This window comes from Trichoplusia ni, chromosome 15 (genome assembly GCF_003590095.1).
Source record: "Trichoplusia ni isolate ovarian cell line Hi5 chromosome 15, tn1, whole genome shotgun sequence".
In the NCBI taxonomy this organism is placed as follows: Eukaryota; Metazoa; Arthropoda; class Insecta; order Lepidoptera; family Noctuidae; genus Trichoplusia; species Trichoplusia ni.
The window spans coordinates 4,708,276-4,728,212 of NC_039492.1; the positions used below are offsets into that span (position 1 = coordinate 4,708,276).

Consider the following 19,937-nt stretch of genomic DNA (forward strand, 5'->3'; position numbering starts at 1 on the left):
TTTACTACAGTAATTATCACAAACTCGTACATTACAGTCATTGTGAATGTTTGTTAATGGCACTTATGTCATCTTATACAATGCACGAGACATGTATTGAGATACCAGAGCAAGACAGGAATACAGCACTCCAAGATAATGGCGCACTTTTGTCTGCAAATAGATGATGTAAGCAAGATTTATCTTAAAAATTTCTATTATTAATTACTAAATATTGTCACAATTAGGATAGTAATTCATTATTTATACATACTGGCGAGTGTTTGCTTTGTTTAATAAATGTTAGCTAAAGAAACATTCACAATAACAATGAAAATAGTTTATACTTTATAAAACAAATTGGTAACAATTATAGATAATTATATAAATTGTAAAAAAAAACTTAATTTGTATAATATACCTCACCAAATAAAAATACTCTTAAAAGATATCCCGGTACCTAAACAGTTTTACACCACATTAAAATACATGGCAACTTTTATAAAAATAAAATGTTTTACCAACGACATCTATGTAACGAGTGACGTACTACGTGCGATATTTTGTAAACGCTGTGTCTGACTTATCTATGATACTCGAAATACAAAAATGACATTTGATCTTTTTTAATTTCGAGCAGGCTTCTCGCACCTAGGTCCTATAGTTACAGTGCCAAAGCTTATAAATTTACATAGATGCATTATTTAAAAGAAATGCAATATAAACAGGTGGTATGAACAAAAGCGACGCGTAGTTAGTTAAGTACATAAGTTACAATAAAATGCAAGTAGTTACAAAAATGGAATAAATATATTAGATTAAAAATAACACAACAATCACATGTGGAAATCAAAACGGACATTTTAATAAAATTATAAACTCCGATCTTTTTAGTTAAAACTATTATTCCGCTGTTTTCAGGTTCTAAGCTTTACTCACGTTCATATTTTTACGCAATGAATGTTGTCTGTACAGTGTCCATTATCATAATAAACACAAATTCGACGCGCTGTTCGAGACATATGGGCTTTCCAAACTATTGAAACACCTACCTACTATTTTTCGTAGGGTATAACGTGGAAACCATAGGTAAGTATAGCACATTTGCTTGTTGTTTAGCAAAATAATAACTTGAATAGATGATAGATGAATACTCGGCATTGAGTAACAAATTATAGGTTACCGCCACATTCATAATAGCGCGAGGAGCGCTACCAGCATAACGGCCGATGTTGCGTTTAGAACTTACTTAATATTGTCTCCTATTTTCATAGTTGGTATTAAAATATGTATTTTTTCTGGCGACTAGATACAAATCATCACGAGTCCTACAGCTTTCCTGCCTGGTCGTTAATGGGAAACCAACTTCGTATTTTGTGAAGAATTACAAATAACAAGGTTTTCAAATCGCTTATTATTTTTCCCAAAATGAACACATTAATAACGCGTGAAGTGACAACTTATATAAACCTTCTTTCTATCACACATAAGCCCACGCATTCGAAAATTCAAATAAGCTACTCATCTAAACGTGTTGTGACGTCATAATAAATGCTTTAACGTCGTGGCGGTAACTGGCCATAACTATTGTTAAAAGAAAGAAACTTAATTTATGTTTTACAACTTTATAGAATGCGGCAAGAAACATTAATTTAGGCAAAACTTTGTTAGTTAGTTGACTTTTTATAATTTACAAAGTGTTTGTAACAAAAATAAATGCAGAAAAATTGCAAACTAAGAAGCCAATACTGTCAAAGACAACAAAATGTTACATAATCGCGGTTGCAAGATTGTTTTATAGATTTAAAAGTGTTCCGAAACCGTGAAGTTCTACTATAACAATTTATTAACAAGCAAAATCTAATAGACGCGTACGACCACGAATTGAACACCAGCTGCGTTAAATCGTACTTGAAATATTTACATACGCTGGTATCGATTGCTTACTGGACATAGTCCTATGAAAATTCCTTGTAACATTAATTAATTATAAATAAATCACTGCGTCATATACCTAAAATTAGATTCGTCGTTTTCCGTCACAATGCTAGCAAAAATATTGATTCTTTTCATACCTACATAATTGACTCGACCGATTACTCAGCTTTTAAGTGTTGCTGTTGTTCCCGATTCATGTTCATTTCTTTCAATCTTTGTCTCAGCTGTGCCTTCTTTATGTTTGTCATTATTTGTGTTGATTGATACAGCCATGAACCCTGGAAAATATGAAGGAAACATAGTTAAAATATAGATACAGTTATTGTTATTGGAATTCATCAAAAGTGAACAAAACACAAACGAATGTCTTTTTTTCTCTAGCCCACTGTGTCCCACAGCTGGGCAAAGGCCTCCCCCAAATCTTCCACGACTCTCTATTCTGGGCTGCATGGAGCCAGCCCGCGCGGTAAGCGTTAAGATGGTCTCGCCAGCGCTTCCTAGGTCGCCCACGACGACGCCGTCCATCTGTTGGCTCCCATAGTGTGGTGACTTTGGCCCAACGATCGCTTTCCATGCGGCTAACATGACCCGCCCAATCCCAATGTTACAAAACAAATGTTACATTTAAAATATTTCCAACTATGAATGTTATCAAAACAAGATCGATAAGTAAACAAACACACTCATTACGTTAATAAAAGATTTAAGATCATACGATGTATTATCAACTTACCACCATTATCATGCAGTTTAATAATATAGGAATGGAGAACACTACTGATATGAACAGGCCTTTACTATCAAAGTACTGTTGTCTAGAGAATAACGCCCAGTTCCTCGCCGCTACCTCGTTAATATTCTCCGAAAAATAGACTAGCAACACTGAAACAATTAATTCAAGGTTATACATTAATTACATGATTATAATCCACTATTACGACATAACATTACTTTAATTAATCTGTCACAGAATAAACACAAACATTTTAAAATAGAAACCAAATAACGTTTTGCACTTTTTTATTGTTCTCATAAATTCATAATGTCTTTCACTCGTTTGTCGCAGTGCCAAATGGCGCACAGCCGCAACTTTTTAAATTCTGTATTCGTTTTTTAAATTAGAGCGCAAATACGCCACGACCTTTTCAATATGTTTTTTTTTTTTAATTGGAAGTAAAATATGGATCGTGAGATAAAATGTGAATGATTATTCAAAGACAAAACCTTATTGAGAGTAGCATATGATTTGTACTATTTATGTGGAAGTCTTGATAGTCTTAAATTGCTATTCCGTACGTAATAACAACTTGTAACTAGACCTCAAGGCCGTTAGGGGGGATCAAGGTGATTTATGCGTCCTCCCACCACTCTATTTTATTGTTACAATATTTATGGTAATGCCTGGACGAGATCAAACGGATTAGATTCATATGCGATGAAATGTAGCTGTCTGGACATGCAAAACTTTATTTATCAAACACTGCCATTAACAATCGATAGGGAAAACTACGGTTTAATCACGCATATTAATAAAACTGATGATTGCATACTTATAAGAGAGCAGTCAACCTGTTTTGTTGCGACTAAACGTGACTTCATACTTTACAAGGATAGTGATGCCACAACAATAATCCTGAAAAATGTTGGGATTTCATCCAATATTTTTTGTAAGAGCCTCCTGATTCAACAAAGTTATTTATGGTCAGAACTATGAGGATTATTTTGCACTCATTCAGTTTCTACATGAGACAATACAATTCTCTGACATTACGAGTCTCTAGATCCCAACGCGTTTGAATTTCGGCCGGTGTTCAACGAGTAGCATAATACATTAGTATGACGTAGCTTAAAAAACAATTGTAACTGATACTTACATAATATTATGAATAAAATAACTTGAAAGTTTCCGTAGTTCCTCGTGGAGAAACATGTGAATGTTATAATAATGTGGAACGATATGAGTGCTATGAGCCAGGGATCGCGCCATTCAATCTGAAATAATGAGAAAACATCTGTTTAGTTATTGTATTAAGTACCTATATATGTACGTTTATACTATAATGGTTTTATTACGAAATACCATATTTTTATTGACACGTCAGCTTATGAATGAATAAGAAGTGACAAAAGTTATCGCATCAATTCTAAAACGACGAAGTACCTAGCTAACTATTGAATATAATCCCTATTTGCTGATTGATTTTTAAGTAATACTGAGAGAAAAATAATCCATTTTGTAAACGAAGTAAAAAAAAGCTTCAGCTAAGGCCGAAAAAACAACGCGGAGATATGTCAGAGTTGCACCGGTTCGGTCTCTTTTTACTTTTTCGTCGGACCAAGCCTTGCTGGGATGTCGTGAACGTTAAAGCATTTCTGTGCGTTACAATTGAATTTACCGACTTCTTACAGAATTACAATATTTATTGTTTTTAATTGTCTATTAGTACTTTAATGACATAATTATCAGAACGCTGTTCTTTAATTTACCTATATAAATGTAAACACCAATGACTGGGGTCCAAGCCTGTTATTACAAGTCTTAAGCTATATTTTTCGCTAATTGTCTTGGAGGCAATTACACTAATGGTATATTTACGTCTTACGGCAAAACTGCGACATTCTTAGTTTACTCTAATCCTCTACGAAACTTGGTTAATTTGCTTTAATCCTCTATTATTTCTTCAAAAAGTAAACAAGCTTTTAGATTGTTATCTAAGTTCCCGAAAAGCCAATTGAAACGAATTTTAACTCGATGGTGTTTTTTAGCGGACTTCAGATCAGCTCTGTCATATAATAATATTGCATCGTCACGCAATTGTACATATTCTATCAGCCCAATTGGAAAACGGGAAGCAGATCAAATTTAACTTGCAATATTGCAAAATTTTCAGATTACAGACATACATTGACGCTCAGACAAAAAGGCAAATAATTCTGATCGAAAGCTTTCAAAAAGAGAATGCTCTGGTGCTCATCTAACTACAATAATCATTTGATCGACAATGCTTTTGTAAGTAAATACCAATTTCTATTTTTTCTTTCAAGACTACTTCATGGATGATCCAATTGTCACTCACTCTGCTACTAAGACTTTACGATTCGTAAAAAAAACTTAAAGAACAAAGTGGTCTTTAGAAAACTCCACTTACACTACAGAACGGAGTGATCAGTGCTCCCACCTTTCCGAACAAGTATTATTTACTAGCTCTTGCCCGAGACTTCATCCGCGTGGTTAGAATATAATATTTAAGTTAGGAATTTTTGATCAGAATCACTCGAAGATGAATAATTTTCTCTGTTTTTTCCACATTTTCCATTGTATCTCCGCTCCTATTAGTGGCAGCGTGATGGTATATACCTAAAATAAAAACCTAAAACCTTCCTCGAAGAATGGTCTATTCAACACAAAAACCAGTAGTTCCTGAGATTAGCGCGTTCAAACAAATAAACAAACTCTTAGCTTCATATATTAGTATATAGATTACTAAAACACTAATACTTATTAAAAATAATGAGACAACCTTCAAAACAGACCGCACCAGACTATCGGTCAAGGTTAATACCGTAGGTACCTAGATTAAAGGTTTCCTTTTATCGATTTCATTTCGGAATTAGATACAATCACAATGATTAATTGTTCTGTTGTAGATAATCCCATATTGCTATATGTACCAACCTTATACCAATAAAGGTCGTGTCGTATTCGTCTAGAATCTGGAGGATGGGTATATCGTAAACATTTCTTTTATCTAATTCAAACTAGCGCAACGATATGGAACAGATGATCAATAATAATATGGATACATTGTGGTATGATAAAAAAGTAGACATTTTTTATATTTGGCACGGGTAAAGTTCGAGTATACTTTGCAATAATACATTTATTCGCATTTTATTGACAGTTTTTGCTAAAATCGTAGTAATTGCTCTATTGTATGGCAACGGAATCGCTAGACTTTGGGTATTTAGTCGGAACGGCCCAAAAGGAATGGACCGCGGTCCGTTCGAACGTAACCAAAAACAGTCTGCAAATTTGGACGATCCCTAATTCATACTTTGATTAGAAAGCAACCATCCCTTGGCGAAGAAAGCAGTTGTTTCTAGAGTATGCCCAGCTAGTCCCTGGGAGGAACTCTGCGTTACTAGAAGGATCCATAAAAGCTTCGCTTCACTACCAAGACTTTCTCATTCAAAAAATATTTTTAGCTCAGCATTTGCAGGATAGCCGTTTAATTTTGCGAACAAGTTTGCACTAACGACAGTCGCAGGCGTGAAACAAGTTGGTGACCTTTCGATAGCAGTGACAGCACTATCTCTGGCCTTAGAATAGCACGATGGACATTAAATAATGGTCTCAAGGTCAACGGGCAGTCAACGTTTTGGCCGTTGTGTTATCTATAAACAGTCCAATGATTTCGCAACAACACGAGGGATGTATTTCATCATAGTCTTTTAATAAAAAACATTAAAGATGAATTTCATTTTAATTTATATGTACGGCCCTTTGAAGGTCTAATAGTAGTTACAACAAAACATTACAATTATGTCGTATTGTAAAAGGGTCATATCAACCTATTTTGTTCACACACTTCGAAAAACATAAGTATGTAATTGTTTTAAAATAGTAACGAATAAGTTATAACATTAAAAATATACCGGTTCTACCATTAATGGCTGGGATATTTTTTCCCGTACCTAATTAATAAAATTAAACATTAACAGTCTGTTATCAGCATCCAAATTCAGTAAATATAAAGACTTTGAATATTTCGACTTGCAATTTCGACAACCTCAAAAGTTAGGATGTCCGGGGTCTTCAATTTTAGCGATAGATGTTTATCATGACGTAATACTGTCACGAACAATTCGCACATGTTGTAGTCGATGTGATACATAATATCACTGATTTTAATTTTAAATCAGTAAGACAGCATGTCCGAGCATTGTAATTTACAATTAAAATGATCGATGCTATTTTCGTAGTGGTTTCGCACACTTTGGCACTTATCACTTCTTCGTCATTTAGGGTTATTATGGTGTTTTCTTACCGACGCGATTTTTATTGTTCGAAACAATAAGAATACATTCAAATAAGTTAGTAACAGAGCATTTTAAAACACCCAGCCCCGATTCAGAGTTATCGTCAGTGCATTCATGATAACAAGATTTGTTTAACATTCATTCAGTACCTAATCTCTAACATGAATTTAAATATCGAGTTTCATGTTGTATTTGTAGAAAAAGGCTGAAAGTGAGGTTAAACAATATGCGAGGTCGTGGTAGTAAGTAACGTAATTAATCAAGAGTGAACGTCATCGCTTATGGAGCCTACTTTGTAGTTCACGGCCATCGTGAAATACGTATTGCGGTATAGGCAGACTAGAATATTTTCTTTTAAAAATTCACGACCACAAAATTTAAACAAAGCCTAGACTTTTTCGTCCAAAACGAAGGAGGGTAAAGTCACCTCTTGCGAGCTCAAAAATGACCTTTAGAAAACAATATAAATGTCAAGCCTAAAAATAATATTCACCCTTTGAACTGATACCCTACAAACTTCAACAAAGTATAAGTAAGACTCTTTAGGGATACAAAAGTGGGAGGAATCCACCCACTCAAAACGTGGGCACTGACAGAAAATCGTGACGTTAATCACAGAAGAGCAGGAGAAGATTAAAAATGCAGCGTTCAAAAAAAGCCAAATGTGACTTGATAAAGCAAAGACAAGTAAGATAACTGTCTTAAAGGAATAAATTAAGTTACCATAATATATAACAATTAAAACATTTTAGCAAAATCGATTTAAAGAACGGACTATCGGGGCAATGTAGTGAAATAGCAGAATAACATTTTTTACCTTTTAATTCTTAAAAAATCAGAATTAAAAGGTAAAAAAGGTTTATCTCATATCTCTTAGATTTATCGTGGGTAGGAGGATTGCTCGCCATATTTGCACAATATTATGTTGCATCCATACCGGACGGCATTGCAAAGTGTGGGAGAGTCTATAAACTGTTTTAGTGTCAGTAACCTACAGCGTACTGAGGCAACTCGCAGATTGCACAATGAATGCGTATGGGTAGCGTAATTATTGCATCTCGCATTTGGTTTTTAATCGATAATAGCTATTTTACTACATTGCCACGATAGTCCGTTCTTTAAAGCGATTCTGCTAAAATGTTTTAATTGTTATATATTAAGATAGCTTAGGCCCGATTTTTCAGTCGTCAAATAACTTTTATCTGAGGAATAAATATACCATTTTGACATATATTCTATACAAAATCTGTCAAAACGTCTAAACATATTCGTCGAATAAAAGTTATCTAGCGATTGAAAAATTGGCCCTTTATAATTAATTAAAAATTATAGATAGTTCCAGTGATATATTTAGTATTTAAAATGAAGATACATATTGGTAACAATTTAAGTTTACAATGGTCCAACTCCAAAGAGTCGCCTGCATGTACGACTAAAGGTATTTCAAAATGTTTCACTCCATAGCAAATTTTGATGTTGACCCAAGAAGAACTCAAATTATAATTTATAACCTAGTAATCCGGATACCTTGTCTTAACATGCTATAAATCCGTTCCGTGACTTGAAGCCAAAAAATTACGGTGATAATTATGTCGATATAGGTGTATTCGACAGTACACCTATATCGACATTTCAAAAAACATTGGATAGTTACGTATTTTTTCTTTTATTTTTAATTTTATCATCATCTTAAGTGCTTTTAATCTTCTTTACTTTTTAATAATGTGATAAAATGAAAAGTACCTATTCAATATCTTTTTTAAATCTGTATGATTTTTTTCAAACGGGTTTTACATATCTGCGGAGAAGCGCTCTAAGAAGACGTGCATTTTCTTTTTCAAGTCTTAGATCAAAGGAAACATTGTGTAAAGATTTTTGGAGAGGATGGCCTATGCAATTCTATTTCCGGCGTTTGATCTGTACGTCGATGTGAATTCTGTGGCAACGCTCCAACAGGATCTTTTAATATTTATTTTTTCTCGACCTTAAATAACTGATTTAGGACGTTACTAACTCCATAGCAGCTTTGCATGACCCAGCGTTCGTGAAATAGGTAGGCCTTACCTTAAAAACAGGAGTCTAAACTACTTTTACGGATACTATGAAACTGAAGGCATAAAGCCACGTCTTTAAGAATATCTTTGAGGGTATATACAAGAGTCTTCGGTCGACACCGTATATTGGGCTGTCACACTTCCAGAGCTGTAGTTGTCAGCAACAAATTTAAGGTAGTTCATACAAAAAGTAATGGTGTTAATCTCATTCTGGCTCTACTTAACTGAGGCCTTTTTGCCGTGTAATCTGCTAAAAGCTTATTAACACAAACAACTATGATAATAGTATTAGGCAGGCACTTGGTTTCGAATCATATAAACGTACAGTGAAGTCTGACAACAATCGTGTTAAAACATATCCAAAGGTGAAAAATTGTCCCTCTTATAAAGGCAATTAAGTAGATAAGTCACAGGTATAGAGGTAAACCTAAAAAAGTCAGAAATCAAATCCCATTTCCAAGGTTCGAAAAATCCCATTAGCGGAGGTAATTCGATCAAGAATACAGGTTTTCATTAATCCAGGTTACTTAACGAGGTTTCACTGCGTATTCGATTTTAATTTGCTTAACAGATTCATAGGGGCATGGGCCGAACTTAAGGTCGAAGTCTCAAGGATAAAACTGTTAATGTAATGTATATAAATCAGAATAAATGAAAACTATGAAGCTTAGTTGTCTCCTGAGGGGAATAGAGGAATACTTGACAAGGTCTTGCAAGTTAAATGAAGCACGATAACGAGTAATGTGGGTCTTAGACATTCGCGTAATTTAATCTAACAGGGTGGTCCATACAATATTATCACTATGGCATAGTATGTCTGTGGGGATTTTACTCTAGCCAGGGCCGACCGTTATCAAGATCTGTTGATATTTAGACTTTAAATTTTAATCAAGTAACAAACCAAGAGATTTTTGTTCTGAGCTACTAACACATAGAACTTCGTCAAAATAGTAAACCAGCAGCAATTAAGGAAAACTACGGCTTCACTAGACGTTTTTCACAAGAATCGATATTTCCGAAAATACATACATACATAATTTCCAAGCCACAGATAATTTCCAATAAAAAAGCTAATCCAACGCGGATTCAAAACCAGATTTACTTGATTTATTGACAAGATCGATCTGTTTATAAAACTTCTTAGCTTTGGCACGCAGTACTGTCGTCGTGGCTCAACGAGTCATTGACCGGATTCGAACACATGTGGTTACAGGACTTGCAGGTTCGAAAACACGTTACACTAAAAACCTTTAAAGTTATGTTCCTTCTCAGTTATTCTAGAACGACGCTGACAATCTTCCAACAGAATTTACAGAATCATCTTAATAGCACTCGAATTCAAAAATGGAATCCGATTATCATCAAGGCGATAGATGAACAATTATAGTATGTTGTTCTCTCGCACGACAGTTGATTAATACATAACTCAAACTAATGTTATTCACACAGGTAACCGTCACGCTAATAAGATCTCTAAATATAATCATTTGTTTAATTTTTTTACTGTCTGATTTTAATAATTACGTAATATATTGCCAACATTCAAACTTGAACACAGATTAGGATGACCTCTACCAAATTATTAGCCAAGGTCCAATTTTAAATACAGAATTTTGCTTTTTTATTTTGTTTTTAAATCAAGTTGGTTGTGTCCTCCAGATTTAAAATAATTAATAATGATTAAATTGACAAAATAAATGATTGTTGTATTGTGAAAACAATGCACTTAAAATTTAAAGAATTTTCGTTTTGGGAATTAGAATTAGACAGAATTGTTGTTCCACGAAAACAAAATACTATGTACATTTACGAAATCGGCATTTGGCCAGATTTGTTAGTGATAAGATAAGACAAAATATATCAAAACAAATTATAAATAGACAGTTGGCAAGAACTTTTAAGACATTTACAATGTACAACTTGTTTGCTATTTACTCAATTTGAGTTAAGCAATTAACATACTTTATTCAGTAACTAATACTCTGTATTAAAATGAAGGCTACTTTAACCTGAAAAAATAAAGTTTCATGTTTTTTTACTTAGTTGCCATACTGTATGGTAAGTAAACACCAAATAAAATGTTCCTTCACAAAAACTTTTCTAGCAAGTCTCAGGTAGCTCTGCAGGTTACAGCTGGTCATAATAGTTTAAATGTCTGTACACAAATAGAACAACACTAGCATCAGGAGATAAATGTTCATACACATCATATATATTTGCTATTATTAACATTATGATAACCAATAAATGTTGCCTCAATTGCAGTTTTTATCATTGTGAGATAATATTTATTAAAAGTTAAAATATTGTGTTACTAAAAAATAATTGTTACAGGTTACCCAGTTTGTCTATTGGAAGATGAAGTGGCTTCAATTTACAAATGTGGGAATAAGCAAGGGATGCCTTGCCCAGCAGTGGCTGTTCAGGCTTATTATAGATTGTACAATACTTATAAATACTACATGCAACATCATATAAATGAATTTGCCATACAATGATTACCAATTATTGTATAGTTATATAAGCCTGATACTTTTTTTAAATTCAAAATGAACAAACATGCTTTTAATTGATACATAATAAATAGTCAATACTAACACTTGTTCCTAAGGTTGTTAGCAATAATAGCAATAATTAAACTAAGTTTTAATGTTCCATTGTAATTGTGATAATTCAGAAGGTGTCAATTTGATTCTCATCGTTAATACTGGCTTGAATATATCATGGATACAAAAAGTATAGGGCCACATGAATGATTTTGGACTTGGCTAGAGTCACAGACCATGAATATAGAATACTAGATGTGCATAGTGCTTAGTGGCTAGGAATTTATAGTAATATTCTGACTTTATTTTTAATTCAGTTTGATTTTAAATAATAAAAATAAATGCAGATATCTACTTATGTACAAGGTTAAATTTCGCAATAACCTAATTATTGTAAATACAGACCATACTCATCTTGTTAACATTAGTGTTCAAGATAAATTTCGCAAGACTGTGTTCTAGAAGTATTTTACTGATAGAGATGGATAAATTCTTGGTTTTTGATTCCCTTATCACTAAGTAATATGTTTTTCCACAAATATTTCTATTATAGCTTATGACCGTACGCCTTAACTTAACGTTTTTAGTGTTTGACTGGTTTATACAAGTTTAATGTAATGCAAACATGTAAATTATACACCTTTGCTCTACATTACCGGCAAAATAATTGTGTCGTTACTCAAACAGCCGTGGATGCCGAATGCCGCGGCTGCCGCCTACTATCTTGTAACAGCCGCAAAACTCGACGCAATGTTAGCAAGTCCCAATGTTTAGTGAAGCATTTTATATCATAGTATTGTTACAAAAAACTTTCACTTATCATGGTAATCAATACTAAACACTCAAGCGAAAGTTATTTTTGAGAATGTAGTCATTACAAATTCTGAACAATAAAAAAGTAAGCAATACTTACGCTGCGGAGATAAGAAATAAAATCCGATATTTGATTAACTTCAACAAATTCTTCCATATTTATTTAACACACGTAAACACAAGTATTACCAAATTGTTACGAATGCGAAACGCTATATCGAAACGAATTCTTCTTTATCACCACATCAATGAATGAGACGAATGAACTCGCGGACGGAACAAATTGAAAATTAAGAACGAAATATTGAATGAATCCAGTTGGTCTTGTTGGTTGACTTGACGTTTTCATTTTTTTAACGTTTACGTCATTTCATTGTTTCATTACCATGTAAAAAAACAATCATCAAAACTATCGTGGCATGAATAAGGTCTATACTCTGTAGTTTAGTTATAACCGGTACTAGTATAAGTTGTACCAGTGCTGGTTAAACGAATTAATTTAAAAAGGTCCATGCTGTTATTATCATACGTACTTAAACTAGGTTTGGATAGGAAATATTGTGTGTAAATATATTAATTCAAAGTTGTCAAAAATTATGCAAAAGTAAAACAAATTCCAACACACAACGCCTTTACACACTCGAATTATTTTAGAAAGTTTATCTAATACTAAGTGAGAAATTACTGTTTTAGACATGTATTTATAGTAAGGGTATTTGAACTAATTAATAATAAATTAACTTGTACCAATCCTAACATAATAACGCCCAACAGGCCCAACAAGGAAATCAGTGTAAGGTCTATGCTATCCTACCTAATTTTATCATCTATTCGTTCATACTTAATGGTTTAATTTTATATTATGGCAATTCAAGTTTTGAACGAATGAAATCGTTCTACAATACCATCATACCTCTGCCTCTAAACAGTCCTAACAAATTTTATAGTGCTTTGTTAAGATAACAGTATCAATAATTTATCAGAAACATTTCAAATTAGCTCTGTGTGCTAATATATGTTAACAATGTGCTTCATGTAAGTCATCCCTTCAAAGAATAAAAAAATATGTTTAATTAAAATTTGCTGACCGTACTTCCACGGTAGCTCACGAACCGGCAGCGAAATGTTAAGTTATAACATTTTATCTCAGACAGCAGGAATTCTTACTGCGTATTTACTTATATTTAATCGAAACGCACAAATTTTGGGTAACTTGATAAACCAACCCGGTGATAGATTTTCCTTAGACATATCTGGTTGTGGTTTGTATCATAAGCTGTGTTCGAACTTAGATGACGATCTAGCAATACTGGCCTGTTCTCTAAATGCGTCATATAATAAAACTCAAGTGCTGAATGTCTGCCAACATAAGTTATGGAGCCATCAAACAGAGCTTTTGGAGAATGCTTATTTGGAACATAAACTGAAGGAACCATGTCAAGAAGAGCCTGCGATATTAAACTGCCTGAGTCCATCGGAATACGTAATAGACTGTGTGTTGAAGAAAAAATCAAGTGTAAGGGCTCTAGAATGTGGGAGGATGATCAACAAAATTGAATCTCTTATTTTTAATGATTGGCAAATTATTGGAAGTTTTTTGAAACATTGTTATGATGATATAGAAGCCCACACGTGTGGTAGGATCCCTCGTGATCCAAAGAGTCTGTCACAGACACAAACTTTAAATTGTTTAAATGATCAAGATGTACAGCTCAGACCTGAGTGTCAATCTGAGGTGTCTGTACTGAAAGAAATGAAGTATAATACTCTGCAGTTGGACAAAATAATATTTGCCGCTTGTAACTTAGATCAAAAGAATTTTTGTCCTGATGAAGTGCCAGACTCCTGGTTAATGTATAAATGTCTTGTGAGACATAGGTATGAAAATGGTAATTATTGTTTCAAACATTTGATAATCATAATACTTGTTTAAATGCCATGTATTGACTATTGCAATCATATTTACATTAATTGAACTCACTTAATGGAAAACTATTTACATTACAGGTATGAGGAAAAAGTGCCAAGACCAACTGTTTTATGACCAAAGAGGAATTGTTATGAATTATAAAAACAGCAAAGGTTTAGTGAAAGCATGTAAAGAGGATATTAGAAAATATCACTGCAGAAAAGGTGTTGTTGATGATAAGGATGTGAGACTAGCACAAATATTGTTATGCTTAGAAAATGTATCACGAAATGAAAGCACAAAGTTAAGTCCAGAATGTACCACTGAAATGATTGACCATCGTAAAATGCTCATGGATGACTATAGACTGTCACCAGAATTGATGCAGAACTGTGCCAATGATATTACAACATTATGTAAAGGTATTGAAGCTGGGGGTCGCACAATTCACTGCCTTATGGAACATGCTAGGCCAAGAAGGAGGAAGGACAAAAGAATCAGTTCAGCATGCCAGAAATCCTTAGAGGTCCTAGTCCTTGAGGCCGATCCAGGAGAAGACTGGAGAGTAGATCCTATTCTTCGTAAAGCTTGCAAACCTGTCGTAGACAGAGCATGTCGAGAAGTTAGTTACGGTAATGGTAGAGTCATGTCATGTCTTATGGAGAAGTTGGGAACTTCTTTCATGACAAATGACTGTGAAGCAGCCCTATTGCAGATACAATATTTTATATCCAGAAATTTCAAGTTGGATCCTCAGCTATACAAGGCTTGTAAGTATGATGCAGTTACTATATGTCAAGCAAAACTGCACTGGGCTGATCCCAGCGAGCATCAGTCAGATAAGGATCCCCGTGTCTTTCCATGCTTGTATAATTATGCTTATGATCCTGATCTTAGAGGCAAATTGAAACCTGCCTGCGAGAGCCAAGTAAGAAGAGTAATGAGACAAAGAGCTATCAGCGTAGACATGATGCCAGAAATTGAGGATTACTGCATGGATGATCTCATAAACTTTTGTTTTGAAAATACTGGTAAAGGAGAAGAAATATCATGCCTGCAGAATAAAATAAAAGACCTATCTACAAAGTGTAGAGAAATTGTTAATAACTTTACTGAAACACAGAGTGGCCATATTGAATTGAATACCATTGTAAATATAAATTGTAGAGTTCCTATGGAGAGGCTATGCTCATCAGAGCTTAAGAGTAAGAAGGAAGAGGATGATGTTATGGAGTGTTTGATATTTCATAAAAATGATCCGGAAATTAAAGCAAATGAAAATTGCAGAGCAGCTATTGAACATGAACAATTGATCTCATTAAAAAATTATAGATTTACACGAAAATTTAAAAATGCTTGCAAATCTTATGTAGTTCGGTTTTGCCCTAAAGCTCAAACCAAGAACCAAGTGGTTAATTGTCTTAGTGAAATAGTGAGAAATGATACTATAAGTAAGAGGAAGCATACAATATCTAAAATGTGTCGCCAGCAGTTGAGGCAACAACTCTATCAGCAACAGGAGAATTTAGACTTAGACCCAGAATTAATAAATTCTTGTAAGGAGGAGTTGCAGACCTACTGTAAAAGTGCAGGACATGATAAGGCAGGAGCCCTGAACTGTATTCAGACATTTAGGGATAAACTATCAGACTCCTGTCGAAAGGCTTTGTTTGTAGTAAGGAAGCAAGAGTTTACTGACAATGCCATTGATTATCACCTGATGAATACTTGTAATGATATGATTGACTTATACTGCCATAATACCGATACGTCAAATATATTAGATTGTTTAAAGGTACATATGAATACCATAGACAACAATGTATAATATGTCTAAAACAAAACTTTCTTCTTACTACACTTTTTATTCCTTTTTCAGGCTCACCGTCGAGAACCACTTTTTGATGAATGGTGCAACCGTGTGGTTGTTAATAGGATGGTAGAACAAAATATGGATTACAGATTTAATAACAATTTGCAAATAGCTTGCAAAATGGATATTACAACTTATTGTTCTAACATCATTGGTATAAAATCATTTTTTCCATTAGGTAGACAAAAACTATTAACTAGTAGAGTAGATCACATGAAACCCTAAGAAAAGCTGGATGTAGAAGGATTATTTATTATGGTATTTGCAAATATAAATTTTAAATATCCAGACTACAAATAAAGTGCTGAGTGATTTTTTAATATTTTGCAGCAAAAGAACCACAGGATATGGAATTGCAAGGAAAGATGTTATATTGTCTGAAGGAAAAGTTTAGACAATCAAAACTAACTCATTCCTGTGAAAATGAATTAGCGAATGTATTGAAAGAACAGGCTTTACATTATCGTATTGATCCTTTGTTAAAGAAACTATGCAGAGCTGAAATCAGAACAATATGTGCAGAGTCGAATGATTTAGAAAATGATGATGGCCAAGTATGACCTTTAGGCTATGTTAAAACCAAACAGCATAGGCAGCTGCCGAATGTGAGCCGTGAGATGGAATTTGATGGTATTTTTCACTATCGGCGACTGCCTATAGATACTAAAATAAAATACGTAATTAGCTAGAACACAGTCTTTATTATTTGATTTTAATGAATGAATAACTCTTATTTCAGTAGCAGTGCATCTACAATATCATATTCTTTTTTGACAGGTTCAAGAATGTTTGAAAAATGCTCTCTTGAATCATAAGATTGTATCGGCTGAGTGTGCCCATGAAGTCGCGCAAATCATAGAAGAAACTGAAGTTGATATTGAGGCTGACCCCATGCTGGAAAGGGCGTGTGCTTTCGACTTATTGAAGTACTGCAAAGACTTAGAGCATGGTGCAGGCAGACGTAAGTTGATTGTGTGAATTGGTCTTTTTATCATTGTTTGTAATTTTCAAATACTAGCTTTCAATCGAGGCTTTTCCGCCTGGATGTCGTTTATAGTTCATAAAACACATGATTTCTTTTGAAGCCTATGTATTAATCAAAGAAGTCACCTAAATATTTATACTATGATGATATTTTACGGGTACTATCGTAATTGATGTAAATGTATATACATGCAATAAAATTAAAAAAAAGTGTACCAGTGTGATTCGTGTGAACCAAATAGAATTTATAATTGCACAAAATCGTATTTAACATATATAGAGCATATATCCAACATTCTCTGTTTCAGGCTTAAAATGTCTGAAGATTATCCTCAATGATGGTAATAGAAAGTTAGAGGCTGAATGCCAGAAAGCACTGACAAATAGATTAGAAATGTATAAGCATGTGGCAGCGGTAAGTTTAAGTAATGATACTGAAAAACGTAAATTTGCTGATAAAAAAAGTAATAACAATAAAAAAATACTAAATCCCTTTTTCTTAAATTTGAAACAATAAAATATGGTAATACATTAAATGAGGTAACATAAATATATTTTTCGTTTTTCCTTTCCAGTTGAACGTGGTAGAGAATTTTGGCGATATTTATAAGGAGGTATCATCTTCACCATATAAGAATTACTTTCTAATCGTAGGCATGTCGACTGTAGGTTTAATTTTTATATGTGGTTTATACCTTGGCAATTTGGTCAGACAAGCTTTGTATGTTAAGATGAAATAGATATCATTGTAATATTATATTAAATCAATAAAAATCTTTTGAAAATTTATTTTCTGTGTTTTATTGTTATCCGAATTTTATGAAGATGCCTTTACATTATTTCTTCAAAATCCATTCCATCAAAGTCATCCACCTCTTTTTTAACTGTTGCTGATTTGGCTTCTTTCTTGATCTCTACTTTGATGTCTCCTTTAGCAATTTTCTGGCTTTCCTCAAAGTATTGATTTGGGTGGTTGATGGCCAATCCCAGGTCACTATGATGCACAGCATCGAAATGCTTACTGCATGCAATTTGGAAATGTCCTTTCTTTGTCATATCTATTATTTCATTGATTGCTGAAAAGCAAAAACAATTATTAGTCGTATTCCAAGCCAAGATATATTGCAGCAACAGTGTCTGTGACATCACAAACTATACAAAAGTTAAAACTTTATTTAGAAATGATACATGTGTAAGCTATGCTAAAAACTAGGGTATAGTCCTAAGTTGTCTACCATTTACCAACCTGTTAAAAGATTTAATAAAAACAGTTTAAAGTTATGTAGGTACCTTGAGATTCAAAACCATATCCTTGTAGCCTGTTCTTGAGGATACTGACATCACAGTGCTTGTAAGGGCATCCATGACAGTCTCCTGGCCCAACTGTATTACTTATTATTTTCAGACAACTAAAAGGAGAATAGTTTCTCTTGCTACCCTCTTTACCATAATTATATCTTACATTATAAGCATACTGCTTCTCAAATTTATCAAGTTCCATTATTTTAGTAAACTCGTCTCTCCAGAATCTAAGAGAATCTTCTAGTGTGACACCAATACCTTTAAGGAACAATCCATATTGTAATCTTCCTCCATGCTTTAAATGATGAGCTAGCCGTAACTGTTCATGTAGCTGCCGCATACACAAAGGGAATGACTTAACAGATAGTGAGTCCAGACTCTCAATTGGTATCATAGCTTTAGCATTGCTATAGTCATCGCCAGAATATGATTGATGCAAGCCTTTCAACAAGGAAACTAATCTCTCGTCTTGTTCTATTTCACCAAGGTGGTGAGAAGCTATGGCCAAGCTTTGCTTCAACTGTGTCCTGTATTGAGCAGACAGTACAGATATGAAGTCTTTGTGGGCAATGTATGCATAGCCACCACTAAGGTAAACCTTTCTCATTTTTACCAAGTCTAACACTTCATAGAATTTAACTTTGTAAAACTTCATGTTATCTATATTTGGATGTGGGGTGGACTCCCTGAGATTATGCAAAATTTCACTTTTCTCTTCATCCGATATGTTGGTGTAGCAAAGATTGTTTATTTTAAAAAACGTTTCGACTGCTTCACTCCTCATTGTTGCAAACCTCATTTTGAACAACTCTAATTCCCGAGCAATGAACCACCGACGCAGTTCTTCAGTTCGGCAATATGCTAAACGCAGAATAAAGTGTGCTATATGATCTTTTCGCCGCGCTTGCAAATCCGCTTCTGTTGTGGCACATGATGTCTTTTCACAAAGTTTCGCATAGTATTTTAAACCTTGAGTTTTTAACTCGCCGATCACATAATCTGTCCATTCTTCTGAATACATTCGTAGCCCTTTAAGTGTAGTTGCCGTGGCTAAACATCTTAATAATGTTACTCTTTCTAAAGCCAAAGTTTCGAACTCCTGAAGTGTTATGTTTTCAGTAGGTGGAATCTTGTACATTTGAAGATCATGAGGATACGTTTCTACGAGGCTGCCGGATAGCTGGACTTTAGTAGATTTTCTTCGTATATTAAGATCCATTCTTATTTGCTGACAAACTCGGGCACAGTAGGAGAGTCGCAAAACATTTATTTAACTCGCCGAACAAGGTAACTGACAAGAATTGATAACAAAAACCTTTTGGCGCCTTTTTTGACACTGACGTCTGACATCATTGAACTATTGTTGTTGTGGGGCCTCGCTAGTAGAGTGAGTATATTGTCTTTGGGGGCCTCAGTGATATACGGTGATATAGTATAATGATACTTATACCACAGAAAACTAAAGTAATATAAGGCAAATTTTAGTGAATGAAATCAGT

General features: G+C 33.9%; 3 protein-coding genes across 4 annotated transcripts; 1 reads left to right on the forward strand and 2 right to left on the reverse strand.

Moving 5' to 3' along the window:
- Nucleotides 1-770: 770 nt before the first annotated feature.
- On the reverse strand, nt 771-12,677 carry LOC113501498 (transmembrane protein 18). Its single transcript, XM_026882672.1, has 4 exons — nt 12,471-12,677; nt 3,792-3,909; nt 2,651-2,799; nt 771-2,195 (listed from the first exon to the last, which is right to left on the reverse strand). Exons 1-4 carry the CDS (start codon nt 12,525-12,527, stop codon nt 2,076-2,078), a joined length of 444 nt encoding a protein of 147 aa, XP_026738473.1. The 5' UTR covers nt 12,528-12,677; the 3' UTR covers nt 771-2,075.
- Nucleotides 12,678-13,244: 567 nt separating this feature from the next.
- LOC113501494 (Golgi apparatus protein 1) lies at nt 13,245-17,925 on the forward strand. Of its 2 annotated transcripts, none has more exons than XM_026882663.1 (7): nt 13,245-14,259; nt 14,378-16,074; nt 16,159-16,330; nt 16,483-16,706; nt 16,930-17,113; nt 17,445-17,551; nt 17,712-17,925. In XM_026882663.1, the coding sequence occupies exons 1-7, from the start codon at nt 13,494-13,496 to the stop codon at nt 17,874-17,876; spliced, it is 3,315 nt and encodes a 1,104-aa protein (XP_026738464.1). In that variant the 5' UTR covers nt 13,245-13,493; the 3' UTR covers nt 17,877-17,925. The 2 variants fall into 2 exon arrangements, with proteins under 2 accessions (XP_026738464.1, XP_026738465.1); XM_026882664.1 differs by having other exon boundaries at nt 16,159-16,306.
- On the reverse strand, nt 17,910-19,811 carry LOC113501495 (DNA primase large subunit). Its single transcript, XM_026882666.1, has 2 exons — nt 18,427-19,811; nt 17,910-18,212 (listed from the first exon to the last, which is right to left on the reverse strand). Exons 1-2 carry the CDS (start codon nt 19,655-19,657, stop codon nt 17,968-17,970), a joined length of 1,476 nt encoding a protein of 491 aa, XP_026738467.1. The 5' UTR covers nt 19,658-19,811; the 3' UTR covers nt 17,910-17,967.
- Nucleotides 19,812-19,937: the final 126 nt, after the last annotated feature.

Bases quoted from the DNA above. Each gene is read 5' to 3' on its own strand.
- LOC113501498 (XM_026882672.1), bottom strand. From the start codon at position 12,527: ATGGAAGAATTTGTTGAAGTTAATCAAATATCGGATTTTATTTCTTAT. The intron at 3,910-12,470 runs GTAAGTATTGCT...TCATTATTTCAG, and splicing joins TTATTTCTTATCTCCGCAGC to ATTGAATGGCGCGATCCCTG. The intron at 2,196-2,650 runs GTAAGTTGATAA...CATATTTTCCAG, and splicing joins TAAACTGCATGATAATGGTG to GGTTCATGGCTGTATCAATC.
- LOC113501494 (XM_026882663.1), top strand. From the start codon at position 13,494: ATGTTAAGTTATAACATTTTATCTCAGACAGCAGGAATTCTTACTGCG. The intron at 14,260-14,377 runs GTAATTATTGTT...TTTACATTACAG, and splicing joins GAGACATAGGTATGAAAATG to GTATGAGGAAAAAGTGCCAA. The intron at 17,552-17,711 runs GTAAGTTTAAGT...TTTCCTTTCCAG, and splicing joins TGTATAAGCATGTGGCAGCG to TTGAACGTGGTAGAGAATTT.
- LOC113501495 (XM_026882666.1), bottom strand. From the start codon at position 19,657: ATGGATCTTAATATACGAAGAAAATCTACTAAAGTCCAGCTATCCGGC. The intron at 18,213-18,426 runs GTACCTACATAA...TTTGCTTTTCAG, and splicing joins ATATGGTTTTGAATCTCAAG to CAATCAATGAAATAATAGAT.